Raw genomic sequence first — 22,237 nt, 5'->3', positions numbered from 1 at the left:
CTGATGGGATGACAGACAGAAAGAAAAAAGCTGACAGAAATGTCCTCTTTTTGAAAAAAAAAAAAAACCTGAACAATATATTGCGGCTTCAATATTGTGAAGTATATTTACGTTCCTTTTGTCTTTCTGCAGTGTTTGGAGCGGGCCATGAAGTTTGCATTTGAAGAATTTCACCTCTGGTATCAGTTTGCTCTCTCCCTGATGGCTGCAGGAAAGGTGACGTCTCTTTATTGTCTGCACATGACACATAGTTAGAAAAATTAATAATAGCGCCTATGGTCAAAATTATAAAACTTACTAATAGTGTACCAGCTGCAAAAAATCACCATATATAAAGTGTACCAATAAATAAATAATTTGCGCTAGTAAATGTGTATAAAAAGAAATCATCAAATCATAAGTCCAGAAAAAAATATATATATGCCAATACCACAAAAAAAATTCAAAAAACTTTTAAGTGCAAAAAACTTTTGTGCAAAAAAAGTGTCTAAATATGAAAAATTTTCACCAAAAAACCTTGATAATATAATGGCATTCATCCGCTCCGTGAGGACGTCGATGACGAAACGCGTAGGGCGGAGCTTGATTGATGTGACGTCATTAGGAAAAAAAACCCAGCAAAGCACGATCCAATCTGCTCCTGCAGGAAAAAATTCCTTCCTGATCCCCCCGAGAGGCAATCGGATATTCCCGGGATCAACTTTCCCTATAAATGTTATATCCAGTTATATTCTGTGTATCCAAGAAAGAATCCAGGACTTTCCTACAGCAATCCACTGAGCTGGCCACAACCAACTCTGGAGGGAGTCTATTCCACATTCTCACAGCTCTCACTGTGAAGAAACCTTTCCGTGTTTGGAGATTACATTTCTTTTCCTCCAAACACACATGGGCTACTTATGATTTGACGGAGTGCAGAAAATGCCTTCAGCGAGCATTTCTTGTGCATTTCTAGGAGTTAAAACATAAAATAGTTCCACGCTTTCCCAGATATATCATTTGTATGAATTTACATCCCATGTGACACTGAATATTCACATGTAATAAAATAAAACATGCATAAATTAATATTATTATACAGTATTTATATAGCGCCAGAAAGTTTGCTCAGTGCTTTTCAGAGTAGTGGGGGACAGAACATGAGACAATACAGTAACAATACAATACATGAGGGGTTCGAGGGCCCTGCTCCTTGGAGCTTACAGTCTAGGAGGGAGGGGAAGGTGGTACAGGAGGAAGTGGCTGTGGGGGATGGAGTGGTAGGAGGAGTGGAGGAGGTCGGCTGTTAGGTGACGGTGGGGTAGGCTTCCCTGAAGAGATGGGTTTTCAGGGTCCGCCTAAAGGTGAGAAGGGTAGGTGACAGTCTAATGGATTGGGGTAGTGAGTTCCAGAGGATGGGGGAAGTCCTGGAGAAGTCCTGCAGTTGGCCGTGGGAGGAGGAGACCAGGGAGCTGGAGAGTAGGAGGTCTTGTGAGGAGTGAAGGGCGCGGGTAGGGTGGTATTTGGGTATCAGGTCGGTGAGGTAGTTTGGGGCGGCGTTATGAATGGCTTTGTAAGTCAGTGTTAGTAGTTTGAATTTGATCCGTTGGGCAATCGGGAGCCAGTAGAGGGATTGGCAGAGGGGGGTGGAGGACACTGAGTGGAGGCCAGTGGAGGGAATGGCAGAGGGGTGTGGAGCCAGTGGAGGGAATGACAGAGGGGGGTGGAGCCAGTAGAGGGAATGACAGAGGGGGGTGGAGCCAGTAGAGGGATAAGCAGAGGGGGGTGGAGGACACTGAGTGGAGGGAATGGCAGAGAGGGGTGGAGGACACTGAGTGGAGGCCAGTGGAGGGAATGGCAGAGGGGTGTGGAGCCAGTGGAGGGAATGACAGAGGGGGGTGGAGCCAGTAGAGGGAATGACAGAGGGGGGTGGAGCCAGTAGAGGGATTGGCAGAGGGGGGTGGAGGACACTGAGTGGAGGCCAGTGGAGGGAATGACAGAGGGGGGTGGAGCCAGTAGAGGGAATGACAGAGGGGGGTGGAGCCAGTAGAGGGATTGGCAGAGGGGGGTGGAGGACACTGAGTGGAGGCCAGTGGAGGGAATGGCAGAGGGGTGTGGAGCCAGTGGAGGGAATGACAGAGGGGGGTGGAGCCAGTAGAGGGAATGACAGAGGGGGGTGGAGCCAGTAGAGGGATAAGCAGAGGGGGGTGGAGGACACTGAGTGGAGGGAATGGCAGAGAGGGGTGGAGGACACTGAGTGGAGGCCAGTGGAGGGAATGGCAGAGGGGTGTGGAGCCAGTGGAGGGAATGACAGAGGGGGGTGGAGCCAGTAGAGGGAATGACAGAGGGGGGTGGAGCCAGTAGAGGGATTGGCAGAGGGGGGTGGAGGACACTGAGTGGAGGCCAGTGGAGGGAATGACAGAGGGGGGTGGAGCCAGTAGAGGGAATGACAGAGGGGGGTGGAGCCAGTAGAGGGATTGACAGAGGGGGGTGGAGGACACTGAGTGGAGGCCAGTGGAGGGATTGACAGAGGGGGGTGGAGCCAGTGGAGGGAATGACAGAGGGGGTGGAGCCCAGTGGAGGGAATGACAGGGGGGATGGCAGAAGAGAAGCGGTTGGTAAGGTGGATGAGTCTGGCCGCTGAGTTCAGGATAGACTGGAGTGGGGAGAGCCTGCGATGAGGGAGGCCGGTGAGGAGGGAGTTGCAGTAGTCCAGGCGTGAGATGATGAGGGAGTGAACAAGTAGTTTAGTAGTGTCTGGGGTTAGGAACGTACGTATCTTGGAGATGTTGCGGAGGTGGAGCCTGCATGAGTTTGCCAGCGATTGGACATGGGGTTGGAAGGACAGGTTTGAGTCCAGGGTGACACCTAGGATCAGTATAGACCACACAAATTATAAGGGAAACAGTTAAAAGTGGAACTCCACCTAAAAGGGAAAGTTCTGCTTTAAGCCCCCCCACCCTATCACATTTTGCAATCTTCTTGGGGGAGAGGGAGCAGGTACCTGATTTTTGACAGGTACCCGCTCCCTCTTCCACTTGGATCGCCTAGGCGAGGAAATGCTCCTCCCTCCCTGCAGTCTTTTGGGACACAGCATAGGTCCAAGAAGACTGCGGGAACAATCACAGTGCGCACTGGGCCGCGAGCTGTCACAACTGGTTGCCCACAGCTAAGAAGATGTCGGTGCCCCCTCGGGCGAGCACACGGCTGGATCCAGGGACAGGTGTCTGTTTATTGAACTAAAAAGTGTCTGTTTATTAAAAGTCAGCAGCTAAAGTTTTTGTAGCTTGCTGACTTTAAATTTTTGCAAAAATGATTGGAGCTCTGCTTTAACCCCTTTGCACTGGTTCCTCCCGGCCCTTTAAGAGTTTCAGAAGCTGGGAGGCGGGCGGAGTTTTAGAGTCATGTGACCGCCGTGATTCGCCGTCACCTCGGTCACATGATCGTAAAAGGTCCCGATCGCAAGTGGAGATCGGGATCTTTCCGTGAGTCACGGACATATGTGCTGGGAGCCAGTAAACCCCCCAGCATGTGATCCTGTGTGTCCATGCGCACATAGACTGGAATCAACGTTTTTTGGCTGGAAAAAAAACCCAGAACAGTGGGTTTCTAGAAGCGTTTGTTAGCTGTAAAAACGCTCTAATGCTGCAAAATGCGGTAAATCGCGGCAACCTATCTTTTTTGGATGTTTTTTTGACTAAAAAATTTTTCGGTTAAAAAAAATCCTGAAAAAACGCGGCTAAACGCTACTACAAAATCCGCTAAAAAACCGCTGAAATGTTTTTAACGCAGCCGCTGAAATGTTTTTAACGTGACTGTGCACAGCTAACGTTACCAGCATTCTTAAAATGCCCCCCCACCCCCATGTGTACGGAGGCTAAGTACGGAGAATGCACTCTGCTCTCATTGGCCTGTTGATTCCTGCGCTGAATGTCTGTAAATACTTAGGACTCGTTCCGCACTGGGTAAACGCCAATTACTGCTAGAGCACATAGTAAACCAGTGTTTACTACGTGCCCCCCCCCCCCGTACACTGCAGTGCAGCCCAGAGGTGCAGTGCATGGAGCTGTGCTAAAATACAGACACGTGGTATTTAGCTGAAGAGCTGGGCGCTACACAGCAGGGCAGTGAATCACGCTGAATCAAATGTGAATTTGTGCATTTCAAATAAAGTTTAAAAAGTAAACAGAGTGATGCGCTACAACGCGCATCACGCCACCCCCTCACCATGGCTCACAGCAGCTGAAATCAGAAAGCCGCCCACGCACTAAACAGTCCATTTTAGCATGTGGGCGGCTTTCTGTTTTTGGCAGCAGTGAGCCGCGGTGAGGGGGTGGTGTGATGCGCGTTGTAGTGCATCACTCTGTTTACTTTTTTTTTTTTTTTTGGTTTTTTTTTTTTTTTTATCCTTCGTGTTTCTACAGCCCAAACCTTGTTGTTTGTTTTTATTTTGGATAGAGTAGGGAATGGTTAAATGTTTTCTTTTTTTATGCCATCTATTTCCCATCACTACACACAATGGGAGTTAAAAAGGGTTAGTGTGGCGTGGGCAATGGAAGGGTTCATTTTTAAGATTTAAAGGGATACTAAAGCTAAAAACTTTTTTTTAACCTTAATGCATTTCTTGCATTAGGGTAAAAAAATGCTTTCTATTTCTCTGCCCCTCCCCCTTCCTTGTGTGCAGAGGAAGAGAGGGGAGAATTGATCCAGCGCCCTCTTTTCCTCAGCAGGAGCCATTGGCTCCATAGCAAGCTACGTGCTCTGGGGGCACTCTGCAGGTGGCCAGGGGCGCAAGCGGGTGACCCAGGAAGAGGATCTGGGCCACTCTGTGTAATACCTCTGCACAGAGCAGGTGAGTATAACATGTTTGTTATTTATTTAAAAGGTTTTTTTGGACTTTTATTTAACACTTTAAAAGAGAATTCCAGGTTTCCTGGCACTTTAACCTGGACTGGACATAATAGCCCAGTTAAAGGGATGCTGCGGCTGAGTGGGAACCAGTTATTATCCAAATTAGAGTGAAATCAGGTTGAAGTAGTGAAAGGTTTATTGCTTTTCTTGTTCAAATATTTTATTAGCATTTTAACATTGAGGAAAAGAAGGGACAATGACGATATACATTTATTAGACATAAAATTGCAATGATGGGAATCAATGATGACAGAGTCTATACAAAAAAGGGGAGAGGAGGGGAATGGTGGTTTTGACAAAATAACAGATTTAGGGGACAGAAGATGAGTAAAGCCAATAGCTTCGGTTCATTAAAAAAATTTTGATAAATAAGCGCACCCCCCAATGTTGCTTAGGGGGATCATAACATAGGAGTGTAGAGTTATACAGAATGGTCAGTCGGGTCGGGAAGGTTTATTGCTTTTTATAGTGTTTCCATCCCATCATCCCACCCGATCACACCTATGTGAACACAAGATGCACTAACGGGGGGGTTGTGGTTTTTTTTAAATATTTTATTTTATTTAAATATTTTTTTAAAATATTTTATTGGAAATTAAATTATTTATGCCCTATACAGAGTAAAGGGGATGGATACACTAGCTAGGTTCACACCACATGCGGCGAGATTGTGTTGGGCGGCTATACCAGTGCAATCCCACCACATGGACAAGGCAACATGCCTCATCTCCTGTGTTCCCCGTTCACACCACTGCATTGTGATATTGTACAGGCACGGTGCCCTGAAAAAAGTACTGCACGTGTTATATTTTTCTCTATTGCTCAGCGCAATACAAGAGAATCCACTGCCTCGCTCTGTGTGTTCGGTAATCTAACTTTTTGAGATGTCTGTGTGACATAGAAATAAAGTTTGCTTAAAAAAAAACAGTGCAATGCATCAAGCTCAGAAATAAAGTTTGTTAAAAAAAAACAAAAAAACAGTGCAATGCATCAAGCTCAGAAATAAAGTTTGTTATAAAAAAAAACAGTGCAATGCATCGAGCTCAGAAATAAAGTTTGTTAAAAAAAAAGAAAAAAAAAACAGTGCAATGCATCAAGCTCAGAAATAAAGTTTGTTAAAAAAAAAGAAAAAAAAACAGTGCAATGCATCAAGCTCAGAAATAAAGTTTGTTATAAAAAAAACAGTGCAATGCATCAAGCTCAGAAATAAAGTTTGTTAAAAAAAAAAAAAACGTGCAATGCATCAAGCTCAGAAATAAAGTTTGTTAAAAAAAAAAGAAAAGAAACAGTGCAATGCATCAAGCTCAGAAATAAAGTTTGTTAAAAAAAAAAGAAAAGAAACAGTGCAATGCATCAAGCTCAGAAATAAAGTTTGTTGGAAAAAAAAAAACAAAAAAAAAAACAGTGCAATGCATCAAGCTCAGCGCAATATCACTGCTCTGATCTCGGCCCCACCCTACTGCACACCAGCCACTGCATTTCAGTGCAGCAGCTGATGTGAAGGAGCCCTTAGGCTAGGTTTTCATATGTGCGGGTGGTGCCTCTGCGGATCCACACCACAATCCGTGCACCCGCACCACCCACACAGAAGAATGCGGACCCACGGGCAGGTGCCATTAATTCTAATGGCACTCCGCCTGCACTGGAAATCGCAACCGTACTGGAAACCAAGGTTCCCGTGCGGCCTGCAGTTTCCAGAGAAGTGCAGACTTCTTCCCTGCGTGTCACGGGGCACGGGAGTCCATTCAAATGAATGGGCTCTCGTGCCCGTGCAAAACGTGGCCCGCAGGAACGCACATATGTGAACCAGGGTAAGATTCTCCCCTGCCTTGTCTTCAGACTGCCACAGAGCATTAATCAATAGAGACCATCCACTCTGTGAATTCACCCATATACCACTTCCTCCCACCTCGGCACTCCCACTGCAAGACTGACCTCAACTTGCAGCCAGCATAAGGCAAGTCAGTATGAAGAGGGCTTTCACATAAATACAAGTGAATTGAGGAATGACTTGGTGAAGGAATACACAGGTGAACCAAATCTGCTTTTTCCTTTTTTTTTTTTCTATTTACATGGAGTTATTTTCCTTCTCTCTGTTTGTGTTTCCATCCAGTCTGCCAGAGCTGTCAAAGTTCTAAGAGAATGTATTCGCCTCAAGCCAGAAGATGCCACCATCCCCCTCCTCGCTGCCAAACTATGTATGGGATCCTTACACTGGGTGAGTCTGCCTGGCACTGCCGAGAGTGGCATCGCATATGAGCAGTGCATAGCTTGTACGCGTTAAAAGAAAAATCTCTATTTGCAGTTGCGCCACTGGGTCCTATCCCTCCGTCGTACCTCTACATATCCTTTCCGCAAAACGCCCTTTGAACACATCTGTCAGCATTCCCCAGGGTCCCCTGGTCTCATTTCTGTAATTTATGCCTCCCTTTACAGTAGGTCCTCCTTACCACCCCTGTCTTATGTCTTCTCAATGGGAGCGAGATCTGGGTGTCTCGATTGCGGCGGAGGATTGGCGTAGGGCCTGGGGGTTGGTGGCGAAATGTTCATTCAATACAGTCACTCTGGAGACAGCCTACAAGGTTTTCCTGCGGTGGTACTGGGTCCCGGCTTGGACTGCTCACTTTAATCCGACTGGCGGAGATAGGTGTTTCCGGAACTGTGGTCTACATGGGGACGTCTTGCACATTTGGTGGTCGTGCCCGCGATTGATAGGTTTCTGGTCTAGGGTTTTTGGTTTGCTACAAACGTTATTTCATATTACGGTCGGTAGGGATGCAAGGGTGGCCCTCCTGCACTGCCCAATTTTGGGTCTGTCTAGGTCTCAGCAGAAATTGGCATCCTACCTATTTATTTCTGCCAAACATGCTATATCTCAAGCTTGGAGAACCCCTTCGGTTGTCTTCCAGGTGGTGAAGACCCGGATGAATGCTATGTTGATCAATGAACAGATGTCTAGCATTCTTCATGATTCTCATCCGAGATTCCTTAAGGTTTGGGATACGTTATTCCTTGCCATCCCTGCCTCCTACTAGTTATGGCCTCTTATAGTCGCTGCCTGTGCTAGGCCTGGATCCGTGACTCTTCTAGTTTTCCTTTCCTCCATGTTTTCTTTCTGATTCTTTTTTTTCACTTCTTTTTTCTTCTTCTTTCCTCTTCTTTTTCCGGTAGTATGATGGATTGCTGCTGCTATTATTTGGTTTGGCTTTTTGCCGTCCCTCCTTGATGTCATTCTGCTATTTGGCTATAACAAGTCAGCAGGATGCATCTAATTATGTGTTATTGCTCTGCCCCTCCGTCGGCGTATCTTGAGCTTGTTGTATTCTTAAAACAAAACTTTCTTAATAAAAATATTGAAACAGAAATGAAAAATCTATGTGACCCCATTATTTAAAATCTCACTTCACTCAGACATGCTTCACTTGTCTGGAATAAAATTCTTCCCATCCCCAAAATACTAATCATATGAAAGCCTTGCTTAAGGTTTGATTGTGTATAGTAGACTGAAAGGAAATGTGTTGGAAAATTATTATTCTCCAAGATACACCTTCTGGTAGATTGTGTTTGTATAGTTCCACTTCCCTGAAGAGCCTCACACATATTATGGATCCTCAGGGGCGTTGACCATTATATCCCCTCCATTGAGGAGCACATAGACAAATACTCATAAAATGAGAAAAGTGCTCAGAATCTCTGTAAAACAGACATTACAGACCATTCTGCCAGCAAAAGTCTATGCAAATTTAAAAAAACAGATGTGTATATTTTTGCTTGCTGTGTGCAAAGGGCCCTCATTCTGTTTTGTCTTTTGACTGTTACACCTTTTGCAGATGGATGAAGCTGAACGGTTTGCCAAAATGGTTGTTGACTGCAGTGACAAAAGTCCTGAATTTAAAGCCAAAGGTTATCTAGCCCTCGGACTCGCCTATAGTTTACAAGCATCAGATGGTAATGTACATACAGAATGGATGTTTTAGGCCATGACCTTTACTGTATGTTTCTGATTCCTGATTCATGTTGCTATGTAGTATGTAGATTGTCACTGCTCACCTTATGAAAGTGCTGATTGTCTGTCTGTCTCTGACATCAGTGTTTTCTGAGTTTTTGATCCAAACTAGAGTGCAGAGACAGAAGTCCATGTATAGGTTTAATTTATAGCCATGATGGTCAACTTCCTCTACACTGTAAGGGGCCCTCAGATGTAGCCTCTGACATCACCAAAGGGCCACACATAATGTTCTTTGAATGCAAAACTACAGAAAACTGTAAATAGTCCAAGACTACACACACTGCAGATCCATATAGATTTGTGCTTCCTATTAGAAAAAAAAGGCCAGTCTTAACATGATTGTAACATCAATAAAGAGATATATACAGTGAGGAAATAAGTATTTGATCCCCTGCTGATGTTGAATGTTCGCCCCTCACAAAGAAATGATCGGTCTAAAAATCGAATGTTCGGTGTAATAAGAGACAGAATACAACAACAAATTCAGCAGAAATGCGTCTAACAAATGATGACTGATCTGCATGTTCATGAGGGAAAGAAGAATTTGACCCCCTTCACAAAACATGACTTAGTACTTGGTGGCCAATCCCTTGTTGGCAATCACAGAGGTCAGACGTTTCCTGGAGTTGGCCCCCAGGTTCGCACACATCTCAGGAGGGATTTTGGCCCACTCCTCTTGGCAGATCCTCTCCAAGTCATTAAGGTTTGGTGGCTGACATTTGGCAACTCGAACTTCCAGCTCCCTCCACAGATTTTCAATCGGATGAAGGTCTGGAGACTAGCTAGGCCACTCCAGGATCTTAATGTGCTTCTTCTTGAGCCGCTCCTTTGTAGCCTTGGCTGTGTGTTTTGGGTCATTGTCATGCTGGAACACCCATCCACCACCCATTTTCAATGCCCTGACTGAGGGAAGAAGGTTCTCAACCAAGATTTGACGGTACATTGCCCCGTCCATCATCCCTTTGATGCCTTGCAGTTGTCCTGTCCCCTTAGCAGAAAAACACCCCCAAAGCAGAATGTTCCCACCACCATGTTTCACAGTTGGGATGGTGTTCTTGGGGTCATAGGCAGCATTCCTCCTCCAAACACAGCGAGTTGAGTTGATGCCAAAGAGCTGGATTTTGGTCTCCTCTGACCACAACACTTCCCACCAGTCCTCCTCTGCATCATTCAGATGTTCAGTGGCAGACTTCAGACGGGCCTGGACATGTGCTTTCTTGAGCAGAGGGACCTTGCGGGCACTGCAGGATTTCAGTCCTTGTCGGCGTAGTGTGTTACCAATTGTTTTCTTGGTGACTGTGGTCCCAGCTGCCTGGAGATCATTGACAAGATCCTCACGTGTAGTTCTGGGATGATTCCTCCCTGTTCTCATGATCATTGACACTCCACGAGGTGAGATCTTGCATGGTGCACCAGACCTAGGGAGACTGACACTTGTTTTGTGTTTCTTCCATTTGCGAATGATTGCACCAACTGTTGTCACCTTCTCACCAAGCTGCTTGGCGATAGTTTGGTCGCCCAGTCCAGCCTTGTGTAGGTCTACCATCTTGTCCCTGACATCCTTGGACAGCTCTTTGGTCTTTGCCATGGTGGAGAGTTTGGAATCTGATGGATTGATTGCTCCTGTGGACAGGTGTCTTTTATACAGGTAACACAATGAGATTAGCAGCACTCCCTTTAAGAGACTGCTTCTAATCTCAGCTTGTTACCTGTATGAAAGACACCTGGGAGCCAGAAATCCTGCTGAATGATAGGGGATCAAATCCTTCTTTCCCTCATGAACATGCAGATCAGTCATCATTTGTTATACGCATTTCTGCTGAATTTGTTGTTGTATTCTGTCTCTCAGTGTTACACCGAACATTCCATTGTTAGACCGATCATTTCTGTGTGAGGGGCGAACATTCCATTGTTAGACCGATCATTTCTGTGTGAGGGGCGAACATTCAACATCAGTAGGGGATCAAATACGCATTTCCTTCACTGAAGGTTTATTTTATTGCACATGAGATGCTGCATGTCTCTTTTAAAAAGCCTACCTGCTTGCAGTTTTTGACAGCGAACCTTTGGTTCTGATTTAAACAGCAATGCATCTTTTAGAAAAACAAATCTTTGTACCTCCCCTATCCAACTGAGCCACTTCTCTTCGGTCTTTGCATGCCTTTGGACTGGCAACTTGAGTTGCTGAAAATCCAGTTGCACAAGGATTCAGATATGGATGAGGAAAGCAACTTGACCGAGCAGCTTGCATATTTTCTCTGGTGGGGGTCTCCTGCTTGGACTGCCGTAATTCCCATAACACCTTGTAAGCAACTTCATTCTTGGAGTTTACTTTAGGGTGCCTTTCACTTAGCGGGTCCAGTCAGATCCGCCTTTCAGTTTGTTGAGCAAATCTATAGATTATGAAATATAATATTTCTCTGATATGATTTGGTAAATGAAGAGTTCTTACCCAGAAGTGAAAGGTTTAACACACAACCAAAATGTATTGGTGAATAGGATGGAGGTCTAAACTAACACAAACAATCTATCTAGTTACATAAAAGAAACAGTATTAAGAAAGCTCGAACATATTACAAAATACAAACCGTGAGACAGAAAAGACATAAGACAAACATTTAGATACAAGTGCAAGGGATATATTATATAATTACCATGGAACTGGACCTAAAAGTTCCATTCCCTTCCTCTGGTGTTCCAAAGAGACTCTCTCCCTCTCTCCCTCTCTCCTCTCTCCCTCTCTCCTCTCTCCCTCTCTCCTCTCTCCCTCTCTCCTCTCTCCCTCTCTCCCTCTTTCCTCTCTCCCTCTCTCCCTCTTTCCTCTCTCCCTCTCTTCCTCTCTCCCTCTCTCCCTCTTTCCTCTCTCCCTCTCTCCCTCTCTCCCTCTCTCCCTCTCTCCCCCTCTCCCCCTCTCTCCCTCTCTCCTCTCTCTCCTCTCTCCCTCTCTCCTCTCTCCCTCTCTTCCTCTCCCTCTCTTCCTCTCCCTCTCTCCCTCTCTTCCTCTCCCTCTCTCCCTCTCTTCCTCTCCCTCTCTCCCCTCTCTTCCTCTCCCTCTCTCCCTCTCTTCCTCTCCCCCTCTCTTCCTCTCCCTCTCTCCCTCTCTTCCTCTCCCTCTCCCTCTCTCCCTCTCCTCCTCTCTCCCTCTCCTCCTCTCTCCCTCTCCTCCTCTCTCCCTCTCCCCCCCTCTCCTCCTCTCTCCCTCTCTTCCCCTCTCCTCCTCTCTCCCTCTCTTCCCCTCTCCTCCTCTCTCCCTCTCTTCCCCTCTCCTCCTCTCTCCCTCTCTTCCCCTCTCCTCCTCTCTCCCTCTCTTCCCCTCTCCTCCTCTCTCCCTCTCTCCTCCTCTCTCCCTCTCTTCCCCTCTCTCCCTCTCTTCCCCTCTCCTCTCTCTCTCCCCCTCTCCTCTCTCTCTCCCTCTCTCCCTCTCTTCCTCTCTCCTCTCCCCCCCCTCTCTCTCTCTCTCTCTCTCCTCTCCTCCCCTCTCCTCTCCCCTCTCCTCTCCCCTCCTCCCCTCTCCTCTCCCCTCCCCTCCTCCTCTCCTCTCCCCTCCTCCTCTCCTCTCCCCCTTTCCTCTCTCCCCTCTCTCCTCTCCTTTCCTCTCTCTCCTTTCCTTTCCTCTCTCCTCTCCCCTCCTCTCCCTCTCTCCTCTCTCTCCCTCCTCTCTCCCTCCCCTCTCTCCTCTCTCCCTCCCTCTCTCCCCCTCTCTCCTCTCCCCCCCCCTCTCCTCCCCCCCCCCTCCTCTCCCCCCCCCTCTCCTCTCCCCCCCCCTCTCCTCTCCCCCCCCTTCCTCTCTCTCCCCCTCTCTCCTCTCTCATTTTTAATATTTCAGAGACATACTATGCATCAAAATGTAGGTCTGGGTCTTGTGAGTCTCACACTTAAAAGCTCTTCGGTGTAGGATTTATCATTTTTAAACTACAACCATTTGAACATGGCAACTGCCAGTGAAGTGAGCAAGTTGGAGCAGTTTGTTTTTAACCGCTCTTCTCTGCCCTTGCTGTAGAGTGAGTTGCCATAGGAACCCAGGTGTGTGAGCAGGCAGCAGAGTGACAAAAGCCAGAGTGTGAGCTGAAAAATCATCTGCTAGGCTTGATAATGCTGCTAATGTTTTTATAAATGTATGTTTTCATGTAACTGTGAAGCACTTTGGGCAACAACATTGCAATTAAATGTGCTATATAAATAATTAAAAGTTGAAATGCATTTCTCACTCTATCCAGCTTGCCATGTGCACTTTTTAAATTTGATCAATCAATTGGTTAGTGTAATGTTTACTATCTTTACTCACTCCAAACACTCCACACTGTTACTCCGCCCACTCCACCCAGTTACTCCGCCCACTCCACCCAGTTACTCCGCCCACTCCAGTTGTAGACTACTGGTGGAGGCAAAAACACTTCACACAATTTCCTCAGAAAGTGTAGCTTTTCTAGTTTGTAATTGTTTCTGTACATGAAGGCAATCATATGTACTCATTGCATAGGCCCCACTTCCCGCTTTGCAGCATTACTTAATGCAGTGGCGTCCCGAGACAGGTGCAGGGGGTGTGCGCCACACCGGGTGACACCGGACCCGCTCCACGAAAAGGTAAGTTGTAAAGCAAGCCGACAATAACACTTGGTGACACCCCCTCCAACGATCCCCGCAGAATGGATCGGATCTGCAGATTGAGCATAATGGATCAGACTCCGAACCATTAAACTCCCCAATTCCGCAGATCCGATCCATCCTGCGGGGATCGGCGGCTTTCTTTACAACTTACCTTTCCGTGGAGCGGGTCCGGTGTCACCCCGTATAGGTTGCATGCCGACGATCCCCACAGGATGGATCAGATCTGCGGATTGGGATGCATAATGGATCGGACTCCGATCCATTATGCTCAGTCCGCAGACCAGAACCATCCTGCGGGGATCTTCGGAGGGGGTGTCACCAAGTGTTATCGCACCGGGTGACACCAACCCTAGGGACTCCCCTGACCCAAAAGTTCTGCTTAGACTGAGAAGCTGTACCATTTTTACAAAAATAAGGTAATTTGTTGTTTTTAATCACGTGATCCGGACGCTCCGGCTCCCCTGTATCAGTCAGCGGTTGCTGCAGGGGAGAGGAGGGAGTACCAAAAATGGCTGGGTCGTGGGGAATGTCACCACTCCCGGAATTCCAAACCAGTGTCCAGCATTCCCTGTGCCATAGCTGCGGAATCATGAGAGCAAGCTGGAGTAGATTAAAAATAGGAAAATATACACATCTTTTTATAAAGTGTATGCAGAATAGGTAGAAGGAGGAGGAGGAGGGAGTCTAACTGTTCTTTTTAAGAATAGTTATACTTACTGTAGGTCAGGGGTGTCAAACTCCATTTTATTGTGGGTCGTATCAGCATTATGGTTGCCCTCAAAGGGCCGGTTGCATCTGTAAGACTAGATGTCCAGAGCACCCCACCCCCAATTACATCAGATGTCAAGAATCCCACACCCACCCTAGCATCACCTTGCACCTCCTTTGGGGGCAGAGCTGGAATGCAGAAAGTGCAGGGTCTGGAGGAGGACCAGAGGAGGAGTGGAGTCATGTACCAGAGTCTGCTGAATGCTGAGACCAGGGGAGGCAGAGATGAGGGGGTGCTGCAGTTGCACTGAGAGGTGCAGGATGTGGCAGAGGAGTTCTATTCTCTCTGCTGCCGACTGCTGAGACAAGGTGGGGGTGGGGACAAGGAGGTACCTGCTGGAGAGGTGCAAGGGCCACATGAAATGGCCTGGAGGGCCGGGTTCAGTCCGCGGGCCTTGTGTTTGACACCTGTGCTATAGACTTTTCTTCCACTTTAAAGCCTTCTCTGTCCAAAATAAAATCATGTATGACACGTTGGGGTTGACTACAAAATCTAAGAGGAGTGGAACCTGGACAACGCAGAATTAAAACAAAAAACACTCTGGGATTAAGAGGGGAAAATAGGGGGCTCAAGTGATTCATTTTTTGTCTTGTTGTTACCGGTCCAGGAAGTGAGATGAAATCTCATCATCAAGGAGACCGGCAGCAATATCTGCAAATTTGCATCCGCTTTTTTTAATTGTTGCACAAACCAATCAGAGGTGAAAAATGTATAAACAAATAATGTTTCTGGTCTAAAAAAACGGATTTAAGCGGAACAGATGTAAACAGATGGCATCCGTTTACATCCATCTAAACAGAAAAGGACGCAGCTTTGATCAGTTTAAAGACAACGGACACGGATGTAGGCGGAAGTAAACGGACGATCATCTGTTGACATCCGCCCGCCTACATTGTGAAAGGGTCTCAATGTAATCAAAGTAATATCTCACAAAAACTACAATATTCATTCCTTTAAAGGCCAAAATGCACCACGCAAACAAAAAGGTGCTTAAAAAAATGTATTAACAGATTTTCATTAACCCCCCTGGCGGTATTCCTGAGTGTAGCTCGGGGTAAAGTTTCAGCACCACAAGCGGTAACCCCCCCCAGCTACACTCGGGAATACACTGCAGCGTTGCTCCAGGATCTCTTCTGCACTTACCTTGTCCTGCGCTCCCGCGATGTCCCCCCTGCAGTGTCCCCGGCAATGTCCTCCGGCCGATGCCAGCAGCCGTCTTCCGGGTTCCGGTCCCTGCGACGTCGGGACGTACGGGGGATGGAACTGGCGGGATATTTAAAAATGTCAAAAAGTGACATTCACTCAATACACTAAAATCACATAGTATAACATTCCTGTATCAAACCATTTCACATACATTTTGTCCCGAGTGCTTTGTCTGGCGCCCTGCCTGCATTTTTACTGTTCTTTCTGCCTGGAAACTGAGAAACGTCCATGGCGTCCAAAAAGCGTCCCTTTAGGTCAGACGCGGTTTTAGACCGGCTAGAGAACAGCGATAGTAAATCAGAACCACTTGCAGAATTGAGTGATAATGATTGGTGGGGGAAATTCCTCATCAGACACTGAAAACGATTCTGCGACTGAGCTCAGCGATGTGAGAACTTGGCGCTCTATTTCACATTTCAGTGTTTTTGGTTTGATTATATTACTGAATTAAATATATTGTTATATTATTATTTTTTATCATTATTTATTAAATTATAATTTATGATTTCGTGTTTCAAATGTTATCCTCCCCGGGATGTTTACTAGACTCTTGTTTGGACAGATTTCAGTGAGTTATTCCTAAAAATTACAGGCCTACAATAAAAAAAACACATATTTCCATGTAAAAAAATGTACCGCTTTGAGCACAGAAATACTGATATAATCAGACCGCTAGGGAGGCTACGTGTAACAAATACTTTGACAATTCTCCTAAATGCCCATGATCAAGTCTATGTGCCTGGCATTTTCTAGCTCTGCTGGTGTGAGCGGGCCAGGTTTTTTTTTTTTTTTCTCAGGAAAGGTCGTTGTTTTTCTGACATTGCACAGCGGTCAGTTTATGTGGCCAGTTAAGATGTAAATTGCTCTGAGCGGGGTTCAGCTAGAATTGTTTATAGCGGAGCAGCAATGAAATGTCAGCTTAGTTGCACAGCCTCCTAATTCATATCTGGAAATGTCATTTGTGAATGATGAATGTACAATTGGGTGATGCCTTTTTCTCATTCCTGTACACAATTATCTTGCAGCGTCTCTGCGTGGGATGCAGGAGGATCTACAGAGGAAAGCCCTCCTCGCCTTCCAGAGGTAAGTGTGTTGGCTGATTCTTTAAAAGAAAAGTTTTGATTTTTTTTTTTTTCTTTTTTAATATATATATTTTTGCCAATTTTGTAAAAACTGGAGCTTTTTTAATCTGATATTATTATACCAAATTATCAAAGTTGAGACATTAATAATAAAATAAAGCATAAGTCTAGGGATGCACTGATTTTTTTTTTTTTACCGGCAAGTACAAATACCGATACCTCTGTGGTGCGATTTGAGCCCGTACAAAATGAATGGGTTCAAATCGCACTGCAAAGAATTGCATGAGATATGAACAGGAATGCTGTGAGATTCCCGTCCTTGAGATTTGAACAGGAATGCTGTGCGATTCCCTTCCTTGAGATTTGAACAGGAATGCTGTGCGATTCCCATCCTTGAGATTTGAACAGGAATGTTGTGCGATTCCCTTCCTTGAGATTTGAACAGGAATGCTGTGAGATTCCCTTCCTTGAGATTTGAACAGGAATGCTGTGCGATTCCCGTCCTTGAGATTTGAACAGGAATGCTGTGAGATTCCCGTCCTTGAGATCTGAACAGGAATGCTGTGAGATTCCCGTCCTTGAGATTTGAACAGGAATGCTGTGCGATTCCCGTCCTTGAGATTTGAACAGGAATGCTGTGAGATTCCCTTCCTTGAGATTTGAACAGGAATGCTGTGCGATTCCCGTCCTTGAGATTTGAACAGGAATGCTGTGCGATTCCCGTCCTTGAGATTTGAACAGGAATGCTGTGAGATTCCCTTCCTTGAGATTTGAACAGGAATGCTGTGAGATTCCCTTCCTTGGGATTTGAACAGGAATGCTGTGAGATTCCCATCCTTGAGATTTGAACAAGAATGCTGTGAGATTCCCGTCCTTGAGATTTGAACAGGAATGCTGTGAGATTCCCGTCTTTGACATTTGTACAGGAATGCTGTGAGATTCCCGTCCTTGACATTTGTACAGGAATGCTGTGAGATTCCCGTCCTTGAGATTTGAACAGGAATGCTGTGAGATTCCCTTCCTTGAGATTTGAACAAGAATGCTGTGAGATTCCCGTCCTTGAGATTTGAACAGGAATGCTGTGCGATTCCCGTCCTTGAGATTTGAACAGGAATGCTGTGAGATTCCCTTCCTTGAGATTTGAACAGGAATGCTGTGAGATTCCCATCCTTGAGATTTGAACAGGAATGCTGTGAGATTCCCTTCCTTGAGATGTGAACAAGAATGCTGTGCGATTCCCGTCCTTGAGATTTGAACAGGAATGCTGTCAGATTCCCGTCCTTGAGATTTGAACAGGAATGCTGTGAGATTCCCGTCCTTGACATTTGTACAGGAATGCTGTGAGATTCCCGTCCTTGAGATTTGAAGAGGAATGCTGTGCGATTCCCTTCCTTGATATTTGAACAGGAATGCTGTGAGATTCCCTTCCTTGAGATTTGAACAGGAATGCTGTGAGATTCCCGTCCTTGAGATTTGAACAAGAATGCTGTGAGATTCCCGTCCTTGACATTTGTACAGGAATGCTGTGAGATTCCCGTCCTTGAGATTTGAACAGGAATGCTGTGAGATTCCCGTCCTTGACATTTGTACAGGAATGCTGTGAGATTCCCGTCCTTGAGATTTGAACAGGAATGCTGTGCGATTCCCATCCTTGAGATTTGAACAGGAATGCTTTGAGATTCCCATCCTTGAGATTTGAACAGGAATCTTGTTCGATTCCCGTCCTTGAGATTTGAACAGGAATGCTGTGAGATTCCCGTCCTTGAGATCTGAACAGGAATGCTGTGAGATTCCCGTCCTTGAGATTTGAACAGGAATGCTGTGAGATTCCCGTCCTTGAGATTTGAACAAGAATGCTGTGAGATTCCCGTCCTTGACATTTGTACAGGAATGCTGTGAGATTCCCGTCCTTGAGATTTGAACAGGAATGCTGTGAGATTCCCTTCCTTGAGATTTGAAGAGGAATGCTGTGAGATTCCCTTCCTTGAGATTTGAAGAGGAATGCTGTGAGATTCCCTTCCTTGAGATTTGAAGAGGAATGCTGTGCGATTCCCTTCCTTGAGATTTGTACAGGAATGCTGTGAGATTCCCGTCCTTGAGATTTGAACAGGAATGCTGTGAGATTCCCGTCCTTGAGATTTGAACAAGAATGCTGTGAGATTCCCGTCCTTGACATTTGTACAGGAATGCTGTGAGATTCCCGTCCTTGAGATTTGAACAGGAATGCTGTGAGATTCCCTTCCTTGAGATTTGAAGAGGAATGCTGTGAGATTCCCTTCCTTGAGATTTGAAGAGGAATGCTGTGAGATTCCCTTCCTTGAGATTTGAAGAGGAATGCTGTGCGATTCCCTTCCTTGAGATGTGAACAAGAATGCTGTGCGATTCCCGTCCTTGAGATTTGAACAGGAATGCTATGCGATTCCTGTCCGAATCACATGCTGTTTCCTGCACAGTTCCTGTGTGAACCCAGGCTTGTCATAGCGACTTTGAGCCCGAGTTCACACAGGAACACGACGGGTTCCACCACCTCCGGCTCCCGATCCAATTGTGAACATCAGCGGCTGTGGCTTGAGCTCCTCCTGCTTCTCCCATGGCCCTCTCTCCCCCCAGCCTCCAGCAGTTCCAGCCATCCACTGGACCCCATCCCCCATGGTCCCGCTGTACCAAATTGCCGATCCTCTGCTGTCAGACAATGAAAAGCCACTTCACAGGTCCAAGAATTTGAAATCTTGTGCCTTTCTCTGACAGTACAGGCTAGATGGCTTCTTATTGGTCAGCACCTTCCATGTGACGGTGCTGACCAATCAGAATCCCTATAGTCCGTACTGTCAGCACTGCAAGGAGAGGAGAGAAAACTATGGGGATTTAAAATCCCCGGACCAGTGAAGTGGCTTTTTGTTCGATCGGCAGTCTTTGTAGTGCGATTTGAGCCCATTCATTTTGTATGATGTGTTGATTTGTGCTTTTGCTGCGCTGGAACTCACCTTTCCAGCAGGACAAAATCCCATCAAAATGTATTTTCCTTTAAAGCCTATGAGACTTTTCACATTGCTGCGCTGCATTTGCTCTGCAGTTTGAAAAGTCCTGCATGGTGCATCTTTGGTGCACTTTTAAAAAGCTCACTAAAGATGCTTCTTCCACTGAAGTCAATGGGAAACTCACCAAAAATGCACCCAGGGTTTGTTTTTAGGTGCATTTTGAGGTCACCTAGCTAAAATATGCTGGTTGTTAAGGAGCAGGCACCCGCCAGCATCCTTATCAACCAGTGAATAGCTGATTGTTAAGGAGTCAGCACTTTCCGGCTTCCTTAACAATCAGTGGGATGTGAACAATGTCCCCTGCACAACCTCCTACCCTGGCAGTCACCAGCAGCTCAGTCCAGCTTTCCCCTGCCTGTTACCCTCAGATCCAGCTCTCCCCACCGCCTTCCCTCAGATTCCTAGAGCCAATGTTCCCTGCTGTACCACCCGCTGTCCCTCTGCTGCACCACCCGCTGTCCCTCTGCTGCCTCCTCCTCCTGGTGGTACCATCGCTCCTCAGCTCAAGCAGGTTCCGGCTCCTTGCCAATCACCCCCCAGCGTACTTAACCAATGAATAGCTGGTTCTATAGGAGCTGGCCTGGACGACTTCCTTAAAGTGGAGTTCCACCTGAAAAAAATAAAAAATAAAAGTCAGCAGCTACAAAAAATTAAAATACAGCCATTCACCTGTCCCTCGGTCCAGCGGTGTCCTCACCACCGCTGGTTTCACTGGCTTTCTTCTCTCCCTGGCGCCGACATCTTCAATGTGGGCACCAGGCTGTGACAGCTTGCGGCTTCACAGCTGGGTGCCCACTGCGCATGCGTGAGAAGCGCTGCGCTTTTTGAATGGCCCCGTAGTCTTCTGGGACCTGTCACGTTTCACAGAAGACTACGGGGAGGACAACTTCCGCTTCCGATTGCCTAGGCGATCGCAGCAGAAGTGGGAGCGGGTACCTGTCAAATTCGGGTACCCCCTCCCCCCCTGCTCCCCAAAGATGCCAATCCTTAATGGGGAGTGGGGGACAAAGGCTTAAAGTGGAATTTCCCCTTTTGGGTGGAGCTCCGCTTAAAGCAAGGCTTTCATCTGATTAATATTTTGGGGATAGGGAAGAATTTTATTCCAGATGAGTGAGGCATGTCTGAGTGAATCTGAGATTTTAAATAACGGGGTCACACAGATTTTTCTTTTATCAAATACAAGAAATGCACTACTCATATGCGATGCCACTCTCAGCAGTGTCAGGCAGTCTTACTCAGTGTAAGGATCCCATACGTGGGAGCGGGTACCTAATAAATTCGGGTACCCCCTCCCCCCACCGCTCCCCAGAGGTGCCAATCCTTAATGGGGAGCGGGGGACAAAGGCCTAAAGCGGAACTTCCCCTTTTGGGTGGAGCTCCGCTTTAACAACCAGATCTTCACGGCTTTGTGCACTGCATGAAAAGCATTTAAACACGCTATGCGTTTTATAAGCACTACAGTGTATAAGTACATGAAAGCAACCTAACTTGGTGATGTATAATTAAAAATCTTAAAGAATAAGTTCACTTGTATTTAGGGTGGAACATGTAACGTTCCAACTCCTGATGCCAAATTCTGGGCAAAGCAACTTCACTGATCATATGTGGGAATTGCGTCATCAATGGCTGACGAAGAAAGATGCCAGATGGGAAAGAAGCGCCAAAAAAGATGGCAGTGATGGAGAGGTGAAGGGATCGCAGAGCTATCATTGCTAAACAGAGGCAAACCGAGAAGTTTGTTAGCCATGACGTTCAAGTATATCATGAAAATAAAGGGGGGAAAAAACTCGGAGAAAAGAAACCTAATGTAGTTGGCACATCTAAGGACTGGTAACCTGCAATATATTCAATTTTCGTTCCCAGGTTTAGATATGCTTTAATATATTTCAGTCTCGCTGCCCTGCTTTGCAGGATTGTGGATATTCATTCAAGGGAAACTATACACAGTGCACAGTGTCAGACGTGTTTTTGACTGTCTTGATTCCTACCTCCTCAGGGCTCACAGCTTATCGCCAACAGACCATCAGGCCGCGTTCTACCTCGCTCTGCAGCTGGCCATATCTCGGCAGGTAAGCTGACCAGAAAGGTTCTGTTTTTCCAAACTTGTGAACTATGCTTCTACCCCTTGGTGCTCTCTGATCAGTCAGTTATTGTTTTGTTAATTTGCAACATAAAGTAAAAAGTTTCCAGCTCAAATGACCTAATCAGAAAGTGGCAGTCACTGGGGTTGATTTCCAAAAGAAATAAAGACTGTTCACTTAGCAAAGTGAACAGTCTGTATCATCCAATCTTGTGCAAGCAAAAATCATGTTTTTTGGGGGTTTTTCCTCACACTTGATTGGATATTCAAAATGAACTCCAGATTCACCTGATTCACTAAGCTAAGTGAGCAGTCTCTAATCCTTTAGTAAATGAACCCCACTGTGTCTTTTTCTGACCTGCAGAGGCAAAGTGCATGTAAGTGGGGTAATGACACAAGAATTTCCCAGGCAATCTTGCTAGCCAGTCAAGAAAATCTATGTATAGAATGGCTCCAATTTAAACGTCAGTGCCTGGCTGTCATAGTAATCCAGTGGCTTAAGTTTTCTCTGGGGCTGGGGCCTTTTATTCTGTGTGGTGCTTGTTCTGTATCAGT

General features: G+C 46.2%; 1 protein-coding gene across 1 annotated transcript in view; it reads left to right on the top strand.

Moving 5' to 3' along the window:
• The window catches only part of LOC149432915 (tetratricopeptide repeat protein 7B-like), a gene marked incomplete at its 3' end in the record, with an annotated part of 95,068 nt that extends 73,397 nt beyond the window's left edge, over window positions 1-21,671 (top strand). Inside the window, exons 7-11 of the mRNA XM_089664813.1 lie at window positions 133-216; window positions 7,004-7,108; window positions 8,721-8,838; window positions 16,508-16,565; window positions 21,599-21,671. Coding sequence (XP_089520939.1) covers window positions 133-216; window positions 7,004-7,108; window positions 8,721-8,838; window positions 16,508-16,565; window positions 21,599-21,671 — 438 coding nt within the window. The remainder of the gene's footprint in view (window positions 1-132; window positions 217-7,003; window positions 7,109-8,720; window positions 8,839-16,507; window positions 16,566-21,598) is intronic.
• Window positions 21,672-22,237: the final 566 nt, after the last annotated feature.

Source organism: Staurois parvus, unplaced genomic scaffold, assembly GCF_062004578.1.
Source record: "Staurois parvus isolate SC_StPar_1 unplaced genomic scaffold, SC_StPar_1.0 ptg002049l, whole genome shotgun sequence".
NCBI lineage: Eukaryota > Metazoa > Chordata > Amphibia > Anura > Ranidae > Staurois > Staurois parvus.
This window is presented reverse-complemented; position numbering and strand designations above follow the sequence as displayed.